The following is a 25,009-nucleotide window of genomic DNA, read 5'->3' on the forward strand; positions in this document are numbered from 1 at the left end:
ATATAATTTCATAAATTTGATATATTTTGATACAAAAGCTTGAAGTAGTAGTACCACTTGACAATGTGTATATACCTCAAATACTATATATACATTATCAAAATATATTATCTAAAACACAGGTAAACATATTTTAAATGTTCTAAAATGTAACATTTCTGTTAAGTCGGGGAACATTATGTTTCAGAGCATGGGATGTGAGGGAAAACAAATGGTAAATAGTTTTTCAGTGTACTGCCATTCTCATGATGCATCCAGTCAGTAAGTATCTACCAGATACTGAACAAAAGAGGATGACAATGATAAACTGTCTTCTCATTGGCTTAAATCAAACTAAAATCAAGAGTACAATCTGATAGAATTTCGTGCCAGGTGTTTAACCATTTGACAAGCTACTCCCACCCTGCCAGTTTTGTCAAAGAATAGAGAAAAGTCAGCTATTGACAGGTAGCATCAACATAAGATGCGCTGATATAAAAACAGTGCAGCTGGCAGAAGAATTACAGAAATAGCAGGTCAACATAATTAGTGTTACTTGAAGAAAGAAAAAAATATGAGCAAAATGCTGCCAATGATCAGAGAAAGTAAGGTTTAGCTACAGTGATCAACCATCTTGAATTGCAGGAAACATCAAGTGGAGTGATGTTAAGCACACATCAAACTGGAAAACTGAACAATGGAGATTATTTGTGCCTATGGTCTTACAGAGAGTAGCTGACAAAAAGAACAAAATTTTGGCTCTGATGACAGACATTCTCAAGCTCAAGCAATTTGAAAGAATTCAGAAATCAGATTTAATGTTGGAGTTCTGTGGAAGATGCCGCAATCTTTGATTGGAGCATTCCTGGCTAATGTGCACTCAGCGTTCCACACCATGGTTTAGGGAAGAAAGGTGGAAACCAACTGAATGTTTTGACCATTGTAGTTGTGGCATTGTAGGAGATAATGCTTGCTCTATTTACCATCATGATATCCACAGCAAAGTACATGGTTGCCCATGTAGAAGAGCAGATATAATGAGAAATATTATGAATTTCTTCCTTCGGTGAGAAAAGAGGGAATGGATTGTTAAATCACTGGCTGTGAAATTTGGATAAGCACATATGTGCAGCTTCCTGTTGTTGCACATACACCTCACAACACTCCCTCTGACGCTAGTATAAGCTATCTGATAGTGTTGTGGCCATTTAAATCCTCCATTAAGAGTAGGGATGGGATAGCAACTGCAATGCGATGGAATCAATGTTTCTTTGGGAAAAATTTGCACCAGATGGGAAATAGATACAGCATATTGTAATAAGAGGTCCTACTGAAGTTGGATGGCAGCTACATTTATGTCTGTGTTGAAGAGTTGATAGGGAGTATGGCTCCCTGCACATGTGCAGGTCCAGCAAGTCATATGAATGATAGTAAAGGCTCTGTAATGTAGGTTCTTCACTAGGCTTTAACCGTCTCCAGTAGGCAAAAGCTGGCTTATACTTTTGCAAGGGACTTTCATGTTGTCAATGTTTTGGTGGAACACATGATAGTTGCATTGTAGAATGCTTCTGTTATTTATTTTTGGCAGATCTATCTAGCTTCCAATATTGTAAATCTTTTTTATTTTCCTTGGATTTATTCCCTTCTGGGAGAATTATAGACAGAATACTACATTTTAATGGTTTTATTTTCCTGTGTGTGTGTGTGTGTGTGTGTGTGTGTGTGTGTGTGTGTGTGTGTGTGTGTGTGTGTGTGTGTGTGTGTGTGTGAAGGGGGGGGATATCCACCCCATCTATCAATGGATAAAAATGACATGTCCCTTATTCCAAGTATTGCACATTTAATTCCCTTCCCCCACCTTTAACTAATGGGTTATGATTTTAAGAAGCACAAAGGTTTCAAAATATGAAGCATGAGAGGCAATTAAGATACCATATGCTTTTGGTGATACTGAGAGTTGCAAGGTGTTAAACATAAGAATGATATTCCTAGTTGGTACTAGAATACCATCCCTACGTATGAGAATTAATTATGTGGCTGTCACTTGTCATGAATTTCAAGTCCCACTCTGATAAAAATAAAAGTTTTTTTTTTTTTTGGGGGGGGGGGGGGCATTGACTATTACTGCACTTGGTGTTGCATGGAGAAATTTAATCAATTGCTTCCTAGATGTTTCAATAAGAATGTCTTCTGAATTGAGTATTTTTTTCACTAATTATGGAGATCCTACTGACCTAAAACCTTATGGATAAACAAGGATGGCATTTTCACAATCAGTCTCTGTCTGTTAGTGGGGAGGGTGTGAGAGTTCCATCCATGTGAGTGGACTTGACCCCCCCCCCCACCTATAAACAAGGATGAGATTCATTCCCCAATGAAGAGTGCATGCAGTACCAGAGCTCCCAATGCACCACTGAGCAACAAAAAGGATGATCATATCCTGAAAGTAATAATTATGCTCACAGGAGGAATTGCCACCATAGCAAGCTTTGGGCTTTGTCCCTGGGGATGGACTTATTGCAAGACTATTGACTAAGCAAGTCCCCTGGTTGAATTATTCTTGACAAGACCATCCAGGATCATGAGTCTTATAGAAGTAGACAGAAAAGCAAAGAGAAACTACCATGACCCCCCCACACACACACACACACCCTTTCTGGATGTCTGCAGGCTGCATTACATGCAATTAAAAAAAAAAAAAAAAAAAAAAAAAAGACTACTTCTGTATAGTCAACAATTGTGAACATCATTATAACAAATCACTCAACTATAACAAACTACCAAAATGTCTTGAGAAACCCAATATGCACAATTCTATTCTAAAACAAATTCACAATAACTATCTGCTATACCAAACTATTTGTACTCCTAACACTACTTTGGATCAAAAAAGTATGCTTAGTCTTTAAGGTATCTAACCTTTCAATACTTTGGTTTACAATCTTTTATGGCTGGTGATAACAGAAACATTAATTTAAGAATGCAGTAAAATAAAAAAAAAAATAAATAAAATCCTCTAAGTCACAAGGAACCTTTATAAGTTTTCATCTGAAAATGAGTTAAGTAGTCTCATTGTATGAGATAGAACTACATCCGCCTGGAAATGATTTTTTTATCCCTCTCCTCCAAAAAAAAGCAAACAACAGACAGGATTAACTACCTTTACAGTGATTGTGGTTATTTGTATTTTTAATAGAACATAAGCTGACAAAATACTAAACAAATGTATAAAAAAATTTTATCCTATCTGTTGTTTGCTTCTTTTTTTTTTTATTTTGGAAGAGAGGGGTAAAACTACAGGAGGATAGAACTCATCCTCCTGGAAACATCAGTTTCCAGGAGGATGTAGTTCTATCTCATCCATATGAGACTACTTAACTCACTTTCAGGTGGAAAACTTAAAGGTTCTCTCTGACCTAGAGGATTTGAATCCTGATCCCCCCCCCCCTCTCTCTCTCTCTCAAAATGTTGCGAGCATCCTTGGTATGATTTAAATGATGGAACAATCCCATTCATCCATTTCTCATCTGTCCCTCTGATTAGGGTATTTAGGCAAATGGAGTCAATTTGCCTGTTCTGGGGACAAAAACAATCTACCTTTGTATGAGACCAGCACTCACCATTTGATTTAAATTATTTGGAGTTCCTCTCGTGGTAAACAACACACCATCTCCAACAGCCACTATACTGCAGATGCAAGAAAAACAGTAATTTTATTGTATCACTGAATAAGGTACAGAGACATTTGCAGTCTGCGTAATATATTTCTCAACAAATAGTGCAATTAGAGACAACCAGGATATAAACGGCACTAACTAATGAATCACATGTCCTCTCCCACAGAAACTATACTGTATAGACTCAAGCAAAACCACATGTTACACTGGCAAACAGTTTCTAACTAAAAACTATTGTCTAATTTTTCAAATACATGAAAAAAGTGTTTGATTGCATTTGAAATTTTCAATGTCATTATGACAAATCACAAAGGCCAACTTCAAATAAAATTCTATTGTGAATTGAAACATGCTGTGTGTGAGTGTGTGTCCTGCCAGCTCGATACAGTCTCAGTATGCAAACCAGCAATAAAATAATTTAACTGAAGGGTCAACTTTGTGTGAATTGAGCCTGCCTGCACAATGCAGAAGCGGTACACAAATGATAATGAGAAGTTCCGTCGGAACTCGAAACAATAAATGAGCGGTGAACGATAACATATTCACAATCCTGTCACTAACATGTTAAAACTAAGAAATATACAGTGAATGTTGTTATGGCAGTTCCAAATATTATGGAATTGGGTTAAAGAGAATTAGCATTTCAACTCAACGATTATCGGTATGTCTTTGACGTTGGGTCGTGCAATCTTTTGTTAACTGCGCCAATCTTATGTGTGTCTTCATAGCTGCTCTATCTCTACTGGCCTAACATTGCTGTTTGTTTCATGCTCTGCTTTCAATTCTCATTATCATTCATGAAGGATTGTTCATTACATATCTCAAGTCTTGTAAATTACTGGTAATTTTTACTTGAAATAATGGGAAATAAGACGATGCTATTTGGGTAGGTGACTTTGACGATGCACACAAGGAAACTGCTCTCGAGGTTGGAAGTAGCGATAGCAAATAGGAGATTCTTGGTAAGTCGTACCCATTTTCAGTTTGTTCCTGAAAACTTTAGGTTCTGAAAATCCCCACATATATATCTCAGACCATGATTTTTTAGCTTTCATTTTAGGAAAAAAAGTGTAGGTTATATTGGAGTAAATAAGGTAACAGCAAAGTTCATCAAAAATGTAAACAAAAATATTATATGGATGTCTTACATAATTAATGTAATAATCTTTTTCCAAGAAACAATGTGAGAAAGAAAAACAGTTCCAGCTCAAATTTTATGTATTTCTTATGTCATCCTGATGAATAGCTACAGACCTAATTGGTTAAAGAAAGAAAAACTACAAGTGCATGGGATCTGATAAATAGTAGGGAATTCCAATGGAGATAGCTCATTCTTCACAGAACTCAAGAAGAAATAAGATGGAATGCAACTTACAAGTGAATAATTTTACGTATCACGGCATTGTTAGAGATTTATCAGGTATAGCCAGCTTGGGAAGCCGAGTGGTTAGCAAATCCACTTTCCAGTTAACAGGTTGTAGATTCAAATCTGCTATGTACATGGATGTTTGTGTTTGTCTTTATATAGATGAAATTCATTACCCAGTGTGGCATCACTGCCCCACTTACTGTTTTAGTCTCTAGAGCAGTTTCCATTTTATGTAAGAAATATAAAATACTGAAATATGTAAAATTAATTTAAAAAAAAAAAATAGAAAACATCCTTAGTTCATCCCCATGGTGCTATTGTACTATATGGTTTACAACTGTTCATGGGAGGAAGTCACATTAAAAAAAAAAAGAGGCTAAATGGTTAACCTCTTCATGAGCATTCACAGATGGGATTATTTATTTATTTATTTATTTTTTTTTTTTTGATTTGCTGAAAAAAAAAAAAAACACACCATCACTAAACGACTGGATCAAAAAGTAGACTACTTTTTTTTTTCATAACAAAGAAAGAAAAACCTTTTGAAATATATAACTGTGCACAAATAAACCTATAGTATATTAGTACCTTGGGTGGATTTTTCTATATAAATATATATACCATATTTTCCGGTGTATAAGATGCTCCTATGCATAAGACGCACCCAAGAAATTTAATACAATTTTCTGGAAAAAACCTAAACTTTAAAGTATGATTTAAAAAAAAAAATGGATAACATAACGAATCATTTTTGTTGAAATGGCAATGCCATTTTGCCGATTTTCTTGCACCCATTTCAATACTTCAGTCTCTAGTTCTGGCCACTTCGCAATTTTTCCACGTTCCGCACACTTTTCTTTCAGCAAATTGTACAAACCTCCTTCTGACCATGCCAAGTTCTAATCATTTTTTCTGTGGGCGGAGGTCCAAAATGTCTTTCAGCTTCCCTATTCCCTTGTTCTTCTGCATATTTTACAACCTGCAATTTGTAACTTGAAGTATATGAATGTCGCCCGTTTTTTTCCATCACTAAAATCTATGGGGAAATATATCAAACTGAACACAAAATATCTCAACACGTCAACTCAATACTGATAAACATCGGTAACTGATTATTTGGATAAGATATTATGAAACTTGAATAGGGGCTCCTCGTTCTTAGCCAATGACGTGCTAGAAGTCACGTGAAGGTCATGCATCAATTTGATTGCACCATTAACTGCCTACAAAGATCTTGGAACATAAAAGGGAGTGCATATGACTTTGAAAAGAGGAAACAATCTTTATCTTCATTATATAAGACGCACCCCATTTTTAAAATGAATTTTTAAGGTAAAAAGTGCGTTTTATACACTGGAAAATACAGTATATAAAATTTTTTATCTCACCCACACATAAAAGGTTGTGAGACCTTTCATGTTACTAGAAATTAATTTTGCAATGAAATTTCAGTGGAAGAGGATGCACTCAATAGATGAGAGTCCATATATTGCTATTTTTGAGATAAATGATAATAAGATCTCTCTCACACACACATACATACATACAGTGTGGCCATAATTAAAGAGGGGGTGTTCAGAGCCCTGTAGCAAAAAATTCAAACAAACTTGGTGTAAGTACACTCTGGAACATGCAGTTTTGATTTATAGAAGATAAAAATTAGTTCAAAATTCTGCCACCAGGAGACATTTGGCACTATAAGCGCATGGTTTGGGATTAATTAAACAGTATTAGCCAGTGATTCAATATGTCCTCCTTTCAGATATTCTAATTACATTCTGTGAATGACATTTTCTTCAGTGGAATGCAACAGATCTGCATTGACTTGCCTCACATACTACATTATTCTGTCTTTCACGGTTGCTAAATCAGAAACATGTCCTTTACACCACGGATTTCAAATGGCCCCCACAACCAAAAGTCACGGGGGGGGGGTGAGAACAGGTGAACGAGGTGGCCATGCTACGAGAAATGCATGACTAATCATTCTGTGTTCTTGGATGCTTTCATAACATTCGCTGTACCAGCAATCCAATGTGAAGTAGTGCTCCATCCTGCATAAATATGGTAGAGTCAAGGCATCTTTGCTGCTGAACAACAAAGTCGCACAGCATTTAAGGAGGGTGTGAGCAGAGGAGTGAGAAGCAGGTTTTTTGCATGCAGAGTTGTGAATGATTGGAATGCCTTGCCTGAGAGTGTGGTGTCTGCAGAGAATACGAGTGTTTAAGGCATGGTATGATGAGCTGTGTATGACAAAAGGACCTCTTAGATGAGTCCTTAACTCCATGGGGTCTTGGGATAATAATAATTATAATATTAATTTCTCGATATCTAATAGCAGAGACGGTACGAGTCACTGGCCCTGTTGGGCCAAGTTCTTTGAAAAAGTATGGACTGATAATAAATGATGTGGTGAAACCACACCACATTATGGCTTTTGGTGAGTGTAAAAGGGTCTGATGAAACACGAGGATTATTCACAGCCCAAATGCAGCAATTGTGTGAATTAAACTACTATTCAGATAAAAATGTTGTGCCTCATCACGCCACAAGATCTTCAGTGGCCATGCATCATCCATCTTCATTTGGGCTAAGAATTTTAGGGCAAACTGCAGTCGAGTTTCACAGATTACCATGCAAGCAAATCTTGAGTATGGGAGATTTTGTACAGGAAAAGCCTCAGCATTTGAAAAGGGATTTTCCACATAGTTGAGTATGGCATGCCAGTTGCCTTGATACTGCATGAGCACTGTTAGACCCTTGTGTATTATTCATTCCATGTTCTATGACGGCAGTTGCAACTGTCATCAACTTGTTGAGGAATAATCTGTTTGTACCATTGGTCCTGGTCTCACTACTAAAGATCCGCTATTCAAATCATAAAATCATTTTTCTAAGATTTATTATTGTCATGTCATTAGACCTTTTCTCCTATCCTTCAAACACTAGAATTCTCTAAGGGTGGCATGCCTTATCGTTGCCACGTTGTCAATAGTAAAGCTTGATTAGCAACACGTTCCAGTAAGGTGAGATCCATAGTACTTCAGTCTTATCAGATTTCCTTATATCTACTAACTCATCAGCAGAAACAGTACAATTATGCAAATATCACGCACTTGTCCACTAGTGGCAGAATTTTTACACCCCTAAATCAAAACCCCCATGTTCCAGAATGTACTTACACCAAGTTGGGTTGAATTTTGTCCAATACATTTTTTGCTACAGGACTTTGAACAGCTCTTTAATAATGGCCATCTGTATATAAACATTCACTGTCTTCTTACAAAAAATTCCCAGAAATCAATTCCTCCACCCAGTTGGCAGTGTATAAGTAAGCAACAGAGCTGTGATTTTCAGTATAAAGAATAAACTATCCTTTCATAAATGACAATTTTATTTATAAAATCTTGGAGCTCTATGTGAGAAGAGCTAATCTAAGGTGGTATGGCACCTAAACAGAATTAGAGAGAAAACAGCAAAAACAAGTGTTTGATGCTGAAGTGGCAGGAAAAAAGACCCACAGGAAGACCAAGATCTAAATGGATTTGATTCAATCAAAGTACCCTAGAAGAACAAATACTCAAGTGCTGACAAGTAACAGACTAATTTGGAGTAAAACTGTTGATAAGAGATTAGTAAAATGCAGACTTAATCATGTAATAGTAGTCTGAACACTCCCCCCCCCCCCCCCTTGAGTGTACATATCAAGAAACTGATGATGACAAACTCAGGTATGTTTGCATAAATCTTACCTAGAACACTCAGTAGGAAAATTCTTCTCTAATTCTCACGTTTTTTTTTTTTTTAAATGACATGTGAGAGCTTTACTCCAATTTGTTAAAATTCATCCTTTTGATTAGGCCTTGATTATGCACAGTACAACAATCATCGTGAAACTTTTATACCCACACATCATCCACTCCAGCTGCTTATTCAGTATTTCTGATCCCTCTACCACAAATTTGTATATGTATAATCCTAAATGTATTCTGCTTGTATATTTTCTACTACCAATGTTCTGTCACTGCTGGTTTCATTTAAGAATCTTTTACATTACTTGAGACATCCAGAATATCTTTATGTCGGTTTTTAATGTTCTCTCTGACATGTAATTACTATTAGCGTATTTTCTCAATTTCTAAGCTTTTTTAGTGGCCTCCAAAACATTCTGCCACCTTCCTGCCTTATATATTCTTACCAGTCTTATGACTTTTGTTTAGCTACTTCTACAAACAATTTAGTCTTCCTACATTTTTCTCTATATTCTCTCATAGCACATGCTGACTTACTTTCTAGAAACTTTAAACATGTGTGTTATTGTTTTCCAGGACTGCTTCTAACCTCTCAGGTACGCATTAAGTTTGGATTATTCTACTCTTCCAAAAAATTTACCATGTCTCCTAAGTTTAGTGTTTTCTTTACTGGTTATAATTCTTTCATTTTTTACATTGAATAATATTCATATATTTTAGTGTATAGGTTGCACTCTAAAATCTGCTCAAATAATTTCTTTTTAGGTTCATAAAAATAAAATTTCATAACATGACCTTAATATTTTTTGGCCCCTGAAGTACATCGCATCAGGCCTGGCATGCAATTTTCCAATAATTAAATTCACTTGTTTTGTAAAAAATAAACCAGAATTTTGTAAAAATAAAAATAAAATAATAAATTCAAGCTCTTAACTATAATACATTCAGAGAGTAAGCAAAGTATGACTTCTCACTTAGAGAAATGAGTTAAAAACTCAAGCTTTAAAAAAAAAAGCTCTTTCTCCAAGAAGCTAAACATCTTCAACCTAAATACTGCCAGAACTCCTGATTGTTTAGAAGGAGAAAAATAATTATTTCTATAATTCAGGTTGGTATATGATAACTTAATATTCAAAATTTCATATATGAGGAATTCTTGAAGGATTAGCAGAACTTCAAATAAAAAAATAAAATAAAAAGGAAAAATGCTTTTTTTTGAAAAAAAATTAATAAATAAATATTGATAATTTTCAATCTCTACTGTTTATAGAAAATTAGAGAAAATTTATGAAAATACTGATTAACAATTTTGTCTATCAAAGAATCCTTTGAGTTTCTTTGAATTTACTCACAATCCTAAGCATAAGAAAAAAATTAAATCATGTCAAATGTTTACTAACCTTTCTTGTTTGGTTTTGGCTTTGGAGGAGGCTGTGAAAGTTCAGTACTTAATTCAGATTTTGCATCAGTATTTGCTAGCTCTCCCGTACCTCCTGCTGATAAAGGAGTTGATGGCTCCTCTTTGACGGGTGGAAGCTCTTCTTTAACAGCAGAATTTGAACATGGTGGTGGAATACTTTCCTCCTCCATCGGTTCTTGTTTTATTTCTTGTTTTATTTCTTGCTTTATTTCAGGTATTTCTTCTTCTTTTATCTCAGTCTTAATCTCCAATTTTATTTCTTCTTTTATTTCATTTTTACAGCTAATACTATCTACTTCCATTTTTGAATCTACCATGTCATCATCTTGTTTTTGAGAATTAAACGATATACTATTTTGTGCTGAACTATTTTCAGGAATTACACTAACCGATGGTTGATTTTCTGCAGTACCTACAACTGTGAGAGCATCTTGTGAATGCTGAGAAATTTGTGGAACTAAAGACTTCAGTTCATCACTTGAATCTCTATTTTCTAGTCCTGTTTCACTGGGAAGGTGTTGTTGCAACTGTGGAGGAAGCTGTACATGATTTGTCTGTTGAGGTTGAGGAGTAGATGGAGTCTGGAAATGTGTTCCTGGAACTGATGCTGCTCTTGGAGGTTGCTGTATTGGAGTTTGTTGAGACTGTGGTTGTGGAGTTGATGACTGGGGAATTGAGGGCAGTAAAGAATGGGGTTGCAATTGAGGAGATATACTACGTGCTTTACCTAAAAGTTGATTCAGATGCTGCTGCTGCTGCTGAGCTGGTAACTGTAGAGGTTGCTGAGGAGATTGTAACATTTGAATCTACAAAGAAAATCACAGCAATATTCTTTAAAATATTAATATTAAAAAACAAACAATGTTATGAAGCATATGAAACTATTCTCAATATTAACTAATGAAATATAATATAATAACTTATTTTATTATATAGTTATTTTCAAATGCAACAAACATTTAAAATCCTAATGAAAAACATGTTGGTAAATGACACTCAATGCCAGAAGACACCAAGAATAAAACATGCCATTTCAATGTGATTATTTGCAGTAAGAACAAAATCCCAGTTCATAATCAGGTTTCAGATATACTTTATTATTTGCAAAATAAACTGTTCATCTACAACATATTATTAATATGCAGGGAGGGAAAGTGGTTGCAACAATCTCCTTGCTAAACACTACCTCCTGCAATACATCCAATTAGAACAGAAATCCATTACTGTGCTGCTTGGGGTGAGGAATAAAGCATGTATACATTTTTTTTTTTTTTTTTAATGTTTGTGTACACTTTTTTTTTTGACTCCAAGTGAAAAATAATCAAAACCACAAATATTCACGAATTAGTGCAGAAAATGCATACATCGGGAAAAAAGAATGTTTTCATTTTTATCTCTTTTCTTTCTTTGAAAGAAACTCCTATAAACAAACAGGTGCTGCTTAAGTCACTTATCTGAATTGTTTTCATTCTACTTCCAACTAATGTATGGTGTGATATTATGCACAGCATCAAAAAGCATGTATGGTAAAAGTACATACTTTTACCATGGAGCAGAACAAAAGCACCCAGCTCAAATACCTAGGGTCCAGCATTAGTTCCAATGGCAATACTACAACAACAACAGATGCTGAAACCTGAGCCAATGCTGCCTGGATGAAGTGGCAGTGGAGTTCTCTGTGATTAGATCGATGTCAGTGGAGTTCTCTGTGATAAGAAGATCCCACTATACCTAAAATCAAAGATCTACAGAACAGTCATCAGACCAGTAGCCATTTAAGGAGCAGAATGCTGGCCAACAACAAAGAAACACGAGCAAATCCTCCATGCCATGGGAATGCTGAGGTGGACACTTGGCATCACCAGACTCGACCGAATACCAAACACTGTAAAATCCTTGGCGTCGCACCAATAACAGGGAAAATGCAAGAGGCATGCCTAAGATTGTATGGAGGAAGCAATGCACACAAGTAGACCTTGCCTTAAAGCAGGACAAATGCTAGGAAGAAGACTGCCATAGTATCCTGTATACATCCCTTGAGGGTACTTAGGAAACTGATAATGAATAAATATATATGATACATATATGCACTCACCTGAGTGTTTGTTAGGCTAGCTGTGCTTACAATTAACTGACCCTGGCTAGTCTGACTTATTAATGGTGTGGTTTGTTGCTGTTGTTGCATCTGTAAGACAAAGAGGATTTATTTAAAGTATTAATTATTTCTCTTTTTATGAACATAATTACTGCATGTCAAATATTAATCCAAATGAAATATGCAAAACAAATCCTTCAAATGTCACATTAACTATGATCTTTTAATTAAATTTCTACCATGAAAGTGTATAAAGCTATAGTGCATTAATACTGATTGGGGTAAGGATTTTTTCAATTTTTTTTATCGATTTTTCTATTTTTATCTGATCCAGAAATCCTGTTCTTGCCTCCAAACAAGGAACTTTTCAAGTTCCTTTAGGCCTCCAAGAAGCAGGACTGTACTGTGATTTCACAATGTATGATGAAATTCATCACACACTGAAACATTATCACAAACACCCTTGCTTTTGATGGGATTCAAACCCACAGCCTGTTGGTTGGAGAGTACATATGCTAACCACTTGACCAAATCTGGCTGGATAGATATTTTAAAGCATTAAAGAATCACAAAACTTATTGTCTGGTGTTTCAGAGTACTTGCTGATAAAGCAGCTCAAAAACTTTTTATAGTTCACTATGTGACAAGAATAGGTAAAAATAATAATCAGATTATTCAAATGCCAAATATAATTCCTCAAGGAATAGTACCATGAGTTACTCTTTTCACAACACAAATACATTTATCTAATGGAAATTTCATCAATATCAAATAGAATAAAACAAGAAAGAAGTCAAAGACTACCCTAAGAAGAATAACAATAAAAGTCAGAATAGATTAAAACAGCTGTAATAACTTTCTAATATGCAAATATCATAAGTGGGTTAGTGTAAAATTTAATTTCATGCACAGCAGATTTGTAACATTTGTAACCTATCCACTGAGCAAGATATCAAATGCAGACTAAATCTACTCCATGCTACTCACAATATACACAGACATTAACAACATCCTCTTAAGACCACAACAGAACCAAAACTAATTATCAACTTAATGATAATAAATAACAAATGAATTATCAAGCAGCCAAGAACTGAATGTCGTACACTTGTCCCACTACAAAGTTACCTATACCAGTGTGACAACAATACCTGCTATTTACCTAAAACTGTCCAATGAGTTTTAATAGTACTTTTAAAAGCATTTTATTATTCTAGACCATAGATGGCGAACCAATGGCACGCGTGCCAGAGGTGGGGCACATCCGAGAATTTTGCTGGCACATCAACGATTTACAGGTGATATCCTTTTATATGCTTATAAATTATTCAACTTTTTTTTTTTAATTATTACAATATGTACAAGTTAAATTTTGCTTTACACGAGAGAGCAGCTATGAAGACGTGCATATGATTGGTTAATACCACATCTATGGTGTGGTATTAACAAAAGATCGCACGACCCAAAGACAAAGGTAACTGACAAGTGTTGAGTTGAAATGCTAATTCTCTTCGACCGAATTCCATAACATCTGAAATTGTCATAACAACATTCACTATATATTTCTTAGTTTTAACACATTCACGACGGGATATCATTTATCGTTCCAAAGTAACTTCTCGTTACTGGCGGGCTCAACTCACAAAAAGTTTCAACCCTTGGTTGAATTTTATTCCTGCTTGTTTGCATTTGAGCTGGCAAGCGAACTCATACATGCATTATATGTACAGTGATCATATTTTTTGGAGAAAATAAAGAACAAATCAGAAATTGTTTCATAATAAATAAATAAATAAATAAATAAAACAAGGTTGCTTTTATTTGTTTCACTAAAACTAAAAAAGCTTAATAACATTTATTGTAAAATATAAGCATATACATAGCATTTTAAACAATGATATTATTACTTAAAAAATTTAATTTTGATACTTTTCACAAGAATGAACTTTTTTTTAATAAATCAGGTTTGTGTTTTAAAAATTCATAAAACTGTATACAATTCATGTCAAAGTTGCATTTGGTATAAATGCATGCTTTCAATGTTTCGGTCCGCATATTGTTCACTAATGGAAATACTCGTTCAGTGGGGGACATTAGATCCAGGAAGACATAAGCAAAATTCAACGACTTTTAAAAAATGTTTTTAAAAGATACATGTTTATCTGCAAAATATTTAAAATTTTCAACTCATTTACGTCGGCAGGACTCGTCATTTTGTCACCATTCTTCGATCTTTTCACTGGTGACATGACTTTTAATACAAGAAACTTCATCAAATAGTTCACCGTCATTTATATTTCAGTTCCAGTGACTGGAAATGAACAAAACACTTTCCTTGATCTTCGCCCGCAGAGGGATTTCTCATAGTAGAACCCATTCAAACTTCCATTTCCATGAAATAGCTGTTCCGGTTACAGTGGTACCTCGACTTATGAACAGCTCGGCATATGAACTTTTTGAGATACAAACTTTTTTCATATCCCATTTTGACCTCTAGATACGAATATAGACAAGATATAAACCGTGATGATTTTCTTTTCAAATGAACTAAAGATCGTTTTACATATATTTTTTTTAAAACTTTTTATGCATGTTTAGCTGAGCACATGCGCTGAACTGTCTCTAGTGTAACGAATGTTGTTACTACGTCGTATTTATCTGAAATATGATGAACGCTGCACGTATTTGCTTTTTTGTGTATCTGTTTCGGTATTCAGATGAAAGAAGAAAATATAAAAATGCTGTCAAAGAAGAAGATGTGCCCAAATACAAATATCTTAAAAATCAAATTACAAGAAAATGTAGACAAGCCAAAAAAGAATACCTGGAAGAACAGTGTAATAACATAGATGAATTATTTAAAACATAGAGAAAGTCTATAAAGAAATTAACAAACTGACTTTCAAATTTAATAAGAACAGCAAAAACAATGCCATCAAAGATGAAAATGGAAAATTACTAATAGAATCTGAGGATATATTAACCTTCCTACCGGCTGAGGTGGATGCAATATCCAGCCCACCATAGCATTCTGCATGGATCAAAACTTCATCGGCATTGTACCTTTCATCATGCCATTACCTCCCTTCACCATTAATCCCTTTATGGCTATTTAAAGCCATTCGTGGATTAACTGTTAGTTCCTAACAGTTTGTGTCACCTGTCTTTACACACACACTGTTTTACTTGGAATTTTCTTTACTGTCCTAAAATATTTGACTTTTTTGCCTCTAAAATGATTTATTGTGTTTCTTTCCAAAAATTGAAACGAATTTCACGTCTGAAAATAATCAATCCTGATATGACCATCGATCAGCCTTTGCAATGAATCTATTTAGTAGTAGCAAATTTGCTGTATTATAAATTTATTCTTCAAATCAACGCAACGGAACAGTTGCACTGGTTGTTCCAATATAGAAACAACTTTTTTCGCAAATTTTCAGATGTTTGCATTGAACATATTATGTCACATATTTATATTTTTAAATAATATTTATTGAAATAAATACGACCTTTTGCTTTCTTTCCTAGCAAAATACCGTTATATGGATTATCACATTTCAGTTCTAGAAACGATTTTTTTTTTTTTTGTTTTATGAACAACAACGATGTTATATTGCATAACTCAGTTTCTGATTGTGAATCTTTTTAGTATCGAAAATTTATATCCAATGATGTTTTAGCAGGGATTCTTCGCTTTTTTTTTTTTTAGGATGCACATTACTATAATATCCAGTGTGTAACAACCGTAGATATGTTGAAAATATAATACGAAGGCTATTATATACAGAATAACTCAAAATTTATGCTCATTTTGAAGATTTGCTAATACTAATGCACACCCCTCCTACAACCAATGAATCAATATGTTATTTCCAACTTCAAAAAGCTTTATGCCAAAGCTCTTTTCCAAAGATGTTTCGAAGTTATCACCGACATAGAATTAACCCTCAGGGCTGGAAGAATCACTTCAATATTCTTCACTGTTTGCGTCTTATTAGTCAGGCACGGGAAGATGTTTCTGTGAGAACTCCAAAACCGACTGTCTGAGGAACTGCATTGGAAGGACCTGAAAGTGAAATTGACATTGTAGATACAGTTATCTCCCTGGGCAAGACCATGCATTTGGAAGTTGATGAAGCAGACATAGAGGAGCACAATGTTGAGCTGACCACTGAAGAGTTACAGGAGTTAAGAAGAGAGCAGGAAAAAGAAAGGGATGAGGAGGAAAAAGCAAATGTCTTCAGAGGACGAAGAAGACAACAAAAAGGGAGCAATTCCAACAAGTGATGTAAAAAAAATATTGCAGCACTGGGGTGAATTGCATGAATTGGTTAGCAAGTGGCATCCAAATCAAGGTGTTGTTTCTAGAGCCACCAATATCTTCAATGACAATGTCATTAATCACTTTAGAAGAGTGTTAAAGAAATGACAGATTCAGTCAACGTTGGAAAGGTTTTTTAAACCTCCCTCACCTAAGAGACCAAAAGAAGCAACTGATGACAACAAATCAAAAACTCCTGAACCACAAAACCAGCCACAAGAAAATTAATTTTTTTTTTTTACAATTTAATGAAAGAGGATTCTCATACTAATCATGTAAAACCAAAGATTTCATAAATAAAAATTAATATGTAATGGTATACAAAATACATATTTACAGTGCAAAAATGCTCCTTCTCACTCCTCCATTTCTTTGCATTTTCTTCATTTAGTTGAGAATAGTTTTTTTTTTTTTTTGAATTTTTTTTGAATTTTTGAATCTGGGAACAGATTAATTGATTTCCCATAAGATATAATGGAAAACTGGGTTTCAAGATACATACTTTGAGATATGAACCACGGTCAGGAATGAATTATGTTTGTAAGTCGAGGTACCACTGTATATCTATGAAATATATCCCATGCTCTTATGTTGATCTTTTTTTGGCTGCTTGGTACTCTCAGTTCCACTGAGGCGTTGGATGTTGTGGAAACTGGGATGATGTTTTTGAAAATGCTGAGGTGGCTACATGGACAGTACAATCTGTAACATACTTCACTGCTTCATTAACAGGTGTTTGGCTGACTGCTTCAATAATAAATTTTGCAAGATTGGAAGTATTCCAGTCAGTCTGGTCCATTTTCCATATGATCATCCATGTAGGAAGACATGGTTCCTGTGAAGACAGTGCTGACAAGAGAAAATTATCCCATTTATGTTTTCATCAACATCTCATGTGAGCAGTGAAAAGTAGATAGCAGAGCAGATTTTAATATTGATTGCTGAATAAAAGCAGGTAAGAATGTGGAAGGCGGCAGAGCCACGACAGGTAGTGTGGACATGTCCGTATTTTTGGCATTTGAAGTATGTTAGTGGATTAGGGATGTACAGTCTAACAGGACAATTGAGATAGTCCTGTTAGACTGTACATCCCTAATCCAGTCTAACAGGAGATTTGAGATGAGATACCCTGTTTTAACAGATGTTGGAGGCTTAGCGGTATAAATGTAAGGATGATGTTTCTGGTTAGAAGCAGGTGACCATCTTAAAAGATCAGGAGTGACAGATTTGAAGCACATCCTGATCCATATGGATGGTCACCCTATTTCCAAAAATGTCAGAATGATGCTGACATTTTTCTATGGGGACACTGACAGTTTTGGAAGAACCTGTCGGACCCTTTTGAATGAAGGCATTTTCTCTATTGGCTTTGCGCCTGTTGCATGGTTAGAAAATCTGTACTGGTATCATGTCGTTTATTTCTTACTTCTGTTATCAAAAGGTGTATCAATATTTGGCTGGGATTTTGTTAGGACAGCTGAAACAATTAAGGATGACAAATTCATGCTCGAGTGGTTTTTTGTTTGGCACCAGAGCTCCCCACCCACAATGGATGTCCACTATCTGGCAAGCCATGATTGCTCTAGGGAGTGGAATGCCAGAGTTACCCTGGATGCTACAAGAGCACCACAGCAAGCCTTGGGTTCTGTCCCCGGAACATGGGGAAGGAGACACTGCAACATCCTCGACTCTTTCAGGTAAGCCGACTAACCAACTGATCCTGGCTAGATCATCTAGGTCTACCCATCTTGCTGAAGCAGAAGTCAAAGTAGTGCAAGACTATCAGGATCCCGCTTTCCCAATGCCCACGGATTGCACCGCACAGCAAACACGGCCATTGAATCCCAGTGTCTGAAAGATAGAGAAGAAATACATGAAAAAAGGCATAGAAAAAGAGGAAGAATGAAAAGGAAAAAGTTCCATCAGTTGGAGGTCCCCTCCACTGCAAACAAGTGCCTCGCATGGCAGGGGAACTAAGAAAAACTGTAGGAAGAACATGATGGGATCAAGCCAAACAAGTACTCTAAGGATATATTTTTACTCTACAACAAATAGCTGAGAAATTGTGGGACCATAACAAGTATGGTTGACCCTTGAACAAAGCATGGGTTGGAGTACCGATCTTTCACATTGTTCAAAAATCCATGTATAACTTCTGACTCCCAAAAACATAACTACTTATTAGTACTTACAATAACATAAAGGGTTGATTAACACATTTTATATGGTATGTATGAATATATATATACTATATTCTTAGAATAAAGTATGCTAGAGAAAAGAAAATGTTATTAAAGAAAATCATAAGGAAGCAAAAATACCTTTTATAATGTATTTTTGCTTATTTTAAATACGTAAGTACTGTATTTATCAATACCATAAGTTTACATCATCCGTTTACAAGATGAATCATGTCTGCCAGTTCCCACATCAATATTGTCTTACGTGATACACACTGCAGATGTTATATGCATTAGTAATACTAGATATCAAAAATGAAAAGATAATGTGAAAAATAAATTCATATTTATTTACAGGTATAACAATTCATGCAGTGATAACGAAGAAGCAGCAATATGATTACTTTGTGTAGTGCAATCGATATGATTGGTTTGTGGTAGCATAGTCTACACACTAAAAATTAATTGTTATAAAAATTTTATTTTATGATAATGAATCAATTGAACTAATTAATAACAGTTAATTTTATGATTTAACACTGCATGTTTATGTTTGTTTACATTTCTCTTGACTGCAAATGGCCATGTATGGTCTGTAAGTGTTTATATGCATAAGTTTTGATAAATTTTAACTTTTTATAATAGATTTGTGTATACTATTTGATAGTAAATGATAAAATAAACTAGTATCTACATATATTTCATGGATTCCTAACATACCCAACTTTTTATTTTTTTCAATATTTCTAAGCTACGTCACTACTAGTTTTTTCAAATTGTCGCCAATCACCAAAAAATTTACCAATACATTTATTCATAATAAGTGTGTATAAATGGATCCGTACTTTTCAAACCAGTGTTCTTCAAGGGTCAAAACTCCAGTACATATAACTATGTATGTACTGGAGTTTTGAAGATTTGGAAAAATATATGAGGGCAGGAGAAAATCTGCTGAAATGAAGTGCATTTATTTAAATAATTACATTAAGAATAATAAAAACACTTCTACAAAACTTATAGGGAAGTCACAGGGACCAAAGAATATTTCACTCTAGTAGTTTTTTTGTTTTTTTTAAATTAAGATTTAAGTCAAGACTTTTAAGTTTGTGATAAGAAATGAGATCACATACAAAGAGTTCCCGAATTTAAGCAAGAGTTATGTTACACAATCTTTACATAAAACTAATTTTATGTAAATCAGAATTTAACCTTCTCTCCTCAATCATACTCCTATTATACAAGATTATTTCGTTAGTTTCATTCACAGGATGAATACACAAATTAGATTTCAGTATAATTATTAATGCAAAGGAATATAATAAAGAATAATAATAATCGTATGATGGTACACGGCCGTGAGTCCCCTTTAAGGAGAGGTACGGCACATTTCAGTCCCATAAATTTTATCTGGGCTTTGGAACCGGCATAGCTGACGAATCAGACTTATGGCTGGGTCAGTATTCCTGACTGTAATCCGTGTGTGTTCACTGGATCGGTTTGCCTGCTTGTGGGATGAAAACCCCCAGATAAACTGGTGGAAAAAACCTTGCTGACGACGCTCAAGACCGGCTAACTTGGCTATGGCTGAGGAAGATCCTTGAGTGCCTCGCGTCGTCAGCAGAAATTGAACCTAGGACACTCTTTCCCCAGGCATATCGTTGCGAAGCGCATAGTCATTAGGCTAACCGCATGGTTAGCCTAGTGGCTAAAGAATAAATAATATGAGAAAATAGAAAAGAAAAAAATATTTTGACTGTTCAACCTTAGGCATGTGGTGAGGTTGTCTGCAAGGATAGAAAAATCAGAACTCATGGTGGACACTGGAAGTTAAAGAGGCAATGAAGGAAAAGAAGAAATATCAAAAGTTCCTGGCAAAAAAGTCAGTTTTGGCTCTTAGAGAATACAGAGACAAATGTAAGAAAGCGAAACACTGTGTAAAACTAGCTAAACAAAAGTCATGGGAAGACTTTGGCAAGAACGTAGAAAATAAATATCAAGAAGGTGGCAAAATATTCTGGAGGTTGTTAAAGAATCTTAGAAATGGAGGAAAGAGTGCTGTGAAAGGAGTTAAAGATGATAAAGGTGACATGAACATGGGAGAAAAAGATATCCTTGAAATATGGAGTAATTACTTTGAAAAATTGCTAAATGAAACAAGCAGTGATAGCACAGTGATAAAAAAACACTCAACAGGCATAAAGTCAGGAATACATATCCATACTTGAAGTAGAAAAAGCCATCAAAGGCTTGAAATGTGGAAAAGCAGCAGGAGTAGATGATATTCGATCAGAAATGCTGAAGTATGGTGGTATAAAAGTCTTACAGTGGCTGCACTGCATAGTTCAGAAATCCTGGACAGAGAGACGAATTCCCGATGATTGGAGTAGCGCTCTAATAGTGCCCATATGTAAAAAGGGAAATAAAACTGAATGTGAGAATTACAGAGGTATTTCCCTACTAAGTGTTCCTGGCAAGATCTATGCAAGTATACTTGAGAAACGGTTGAGAAGAATTGTGGAAGAAAAGCTTGGTGAAGAACAAGCTGGATTCAGGCCAAATAGAGGCTGTCAGGATCAGATCTTCACTTTACGACAAATAGTCGAGAAAGCATGGGAATATAACAAAGATCTGTATTTAAATTTTGTCGATCTGGAAAAGGCATATGACAAGGGGCAAAGAGAGAAGCTATTCAATACGCTACAGTTATATGGTGTCAATGGGGCATAATATCAAGCAATACTTAGTCTGTATTTGAGTTATTATTGTAAATCGGCAGTTAGAATTGAAGGATGTACAGGAAGATGGTTTAATGTTAAATCTGGTGTGAGACAAGGATGTACATTATCCCATCTGTTATTCATTATCTACATGGATCACATTATGAAGGAAAGTGGTATTAAACATGATATCAGAATTGGATATCATGTTTAATAATATTGATTTGGATATCATGTCAGCTCTTTGCTTTATGCAGACAATGTTATAATTTTGAATAAATCCGCTACAAGTTTGCAAGATTCCCTGACTAAATTGAATAACTGTTGTAATAGATGCGGTATGAAGGTCAGCATTAAAAAAGACAAAGACAATGAAAATAGGTAGAATTGTTGAAAATGTCAACTGTGTTGTGAACATGGAACCTGTGGAACAAGTAAAACATTTCAGCTACTTAGGCACGATTTTTAGTGAAGATGGTAAATTAAATATGGAAATAGACAAAAGAATCAACAAAGCTGGTATAGTAGGAAGTCAATTGAATAAATTTATATGGAATAAGAGAGAAATTAGTCGGAACACTAAATTAGCTGTATACAAGACAGTGTTCAAACCAGTTTTAACTTATGGATCTGAGAGCTGGGTCAGAAGTAAAACACTTGACCAAAGACTAGAGACCGCAGATATGAGAGTCCCGAGAAAGATTATAGGCGTGAACAGATGGCATCAATGGCAATATCATATTAAAAATGAGGATATTAGGAAAGAACTTGATATTGTCAGCATCCAGGAATGCGTTAGCAGAGCTAATCTCAGGTGATATGGTCACTTAAACAGAATGGGCGAGGAAAGATTAGCAAAATAAGTGTTCTCTGCCAGGTTAGCAGGAAAACGACCCACAGGAAGACCAAGATATAGGTGGATTGATATGGTACAATGTGCCTTAGACGATAGAAATATAAGATCTGATAATGATAATATTGGTGTCTTGACAAGTAATAGACTGATTTGGAGGAAAATTGTAGATTGGAAGTTAATAATTATGTAAATTTTTCATGTAGTACTATCATATCCTGTACACCCCTTAAGGGTACATGTCAGGAATTTGATGATGATGACCTTCTGAATGAAATTACAAAGTGATGACTAAGCAGTGGCCTCTTTCTTCTCTTCATAAAGCAACTGATAACAGGCTTAAAGTGCCATCTATTTCTCTTTGTATTTTTAAGATCATGAACTATTTAGGACACATCCTCCATTAACTTTGTCCACATTCACATTGATGCTAAAAATGTCTTTTACAGCTGTTATGCAGAAATGTTCATCATGAAAAGCATTGCATTACAGAAGGGTCATGTACAAGAATGTAGTGTGCATAAAAAGTAAAGGAAACTTTGACATTTTTAATGCCTTCCATGATATAAAAATCAGTTTTAAAAGATAATTATCAGATAAGTAGCAAATAATTTTTAATACATTTATTCATGGGTTCACATTTTTCACTTTTCCAGTTCCTTTTTCCCGTCATTATGGCACCTACCCCAGTACACACACACACTAAAAATTATGAACACACATGAATTCAAATACACAGCATGTCTATGTTGAATAGTAAGGAAGGTGCATAAATAGGCCGTCTGCCTTGTGAAGAACTGCTATCAGGTGGCGTGCAAGTAACGTATGCATGGTAAGTAAAATTTGTTATTAGAGTAAGTCTGAATTGACTTAAGTTGGGAACTGCCGGCAGTGTTATCTGCCATAGTGAAATTGGCTAAAACGTAATCAGTAACATATTTCTATGCATCCAATATGCTACTATTCCAAACTATTACTTTTATGATTTGAAATAACCAAAGTACCTTCACAGAAAATTTTTGAACACACACACACATTTACTTACAGGTAACTGTCGTGTTTTAAATGCATCACTGAACTGAGGATGTCCTTGCTGTAAAGCTGCTGAGTTAAAATGTGCTAAAGATACACCAGGAAGGGTAGTAGGAATGGATGTCATATCTAGAGAAGTAGTTGTCATTGCAGTAACCGAATTATTTGAAAGATTGAAATGCTGCTGCTGCAAACCAACTGAAGAAACAGGACTTCGAATAGGTGGTGGTGGTTGGGGGAACTGACTTTGATTTAAAGTTATGTTCATACCACTAGGAAGGACATTTGGTAGTTGCCCACTGGGAACTGAAAATAAATCTCCTCTTGGACTGCTATTATTTGGAACTGTAATATTAGGTGGTGGAATTCGTTGCTGAGCAGTAGAGAGGGCAAGATTTGGAATATGAGGCTGTGATACTCCTCCTGAAGATGGCAGATCTAAAAATAAAAATTTCTAAGCATTTACATTATACCCATTATATCATCTTAAGGTAAATATATATCAAATTATATACATGCATTCAATACAAAGGAAACTCTTGATAAAGCACAAATCATATAAACAAATATTTTCCTGATGCATTCTATCTAAAATACTTTTAAAGTAGTCAAAAGTCAACAGAAATAAAAGTGATCAGTCTTTATGCTTCAATATGAACCACTGCTGAAGAACAGTTAATTTTTCCCCCACAATTCTGATGACATGGTAAAAGCATAATGTGCATTGAAATATCATAGTCATCACAAAATTTCTAATTATACAAGATAAAATATACAAATAATTAAGTGATCAAATTATCAAAGGCTGTTAAGTTAAAATTTCAAATGGTGAGTAAAAATTCAAGAAAATTATTTACCCCTGATTTTGCATTGGTTCATGAAAAATATTTTTAACGGATGTTATTTAATGGCATTCTGTAACTGCATTATTATTAACCTGGATCTAATAGTGTAATCTTCAGAAAATATACAGCATTTCCGAGCTCATTATACATGCTTTTCTATAGAGTGTAGATGTAAAAAAAAATTACCATTTGACATGTTCATGTTAGGCTATTTTTCACATATTGCACATTTGGCAGTTGTTCACTTGACCTTATATGTTCCTTATGCTTCAGGCAAGCCAGAAGGCACATTTTTATTATTATATGACTTCCAAGAAGTCCAAAGACTCATTGAGGGAGGGCACCTACTCTACAACTTTCCGTCTCCACTACTCAAATCCACCAACTGCAGTGAACCATATCATCGACACCAACGCCATCTACTATCCACCACCACCACTAGCATTTTCAAAGACAATCACAAACATCCATGCCCACAGCGGGATAAAGTGTGTATCTGCTGTCCAGCCAAAAGTCTGCAGACTTTTGGCTGGACAGCAGATACATTAACCACTCAACTTTGTGTGTGTGTGTCCTGGCAATTTTTATTTTTAAGTTTATATAACATTTGCTTTTTCAAATATTTTAAAAATTTATAGTCACACCACTGCACATTATCTAAGAAAATCATCAAAAGATAGACAAAGAATCATTATAATCAGTATTTTCCCACCTCTTATCCCTCTTGAAATAGAAACAGAGTCGCATTTGCATTTTTTATATACTG

The 25,009-nt window shown here is 35.0% G+C and overlaps 1 protein-coding gene across 4 annotated transcripts in view; it reads right to left on the reverse strand.

Moving 5' to 3' along the window:
* The window catches only part of nej (CREB binding protein nejire), a 481,376-nt gene that overhangs the window by 217,842 nt on the left and 238,525 nt on the right, over positions 1-25,009 (reverse strand). For all 4 annotated transcript variants that reach the window (XM_090394332.1, XM_090394330.1, XM_090394331.1 and 1 more), the window contains 3 exons: positions 23,412-23,836; positions 12,293-12,382; positions 10,178-11,003 (listed from right to left, as the gene is read on the reverse strand). In XM_090394332.1, the coding sequence (XP_090250458.1) occupies positions 10,178-11,003; positions 12,293-12,382; positions 23,412-23,836 (1,341 nt within the window). The remainder of the gene's footprint in view (positions 1-10,177; positions 11,004-12,292; positions 12,383-23,411; positions 23,837-25,009) is intronic.

Source organism: Typopeltis vanoorti, chromosome 6 (genome assembly GCF_054136105.1).
Source record: "Typopeltis vanoorti isolate ZY-2024b chromosome 6, IOZ_Tvanoo_1.0, whole genome shotgun sequence".
Lineage (NCBI taxonomy): Eukaryota > Metazoa > Arthropoda > Arachnida > Uropygi > Thelyphonidae > Typopeltis > Typopeltis vanoorti.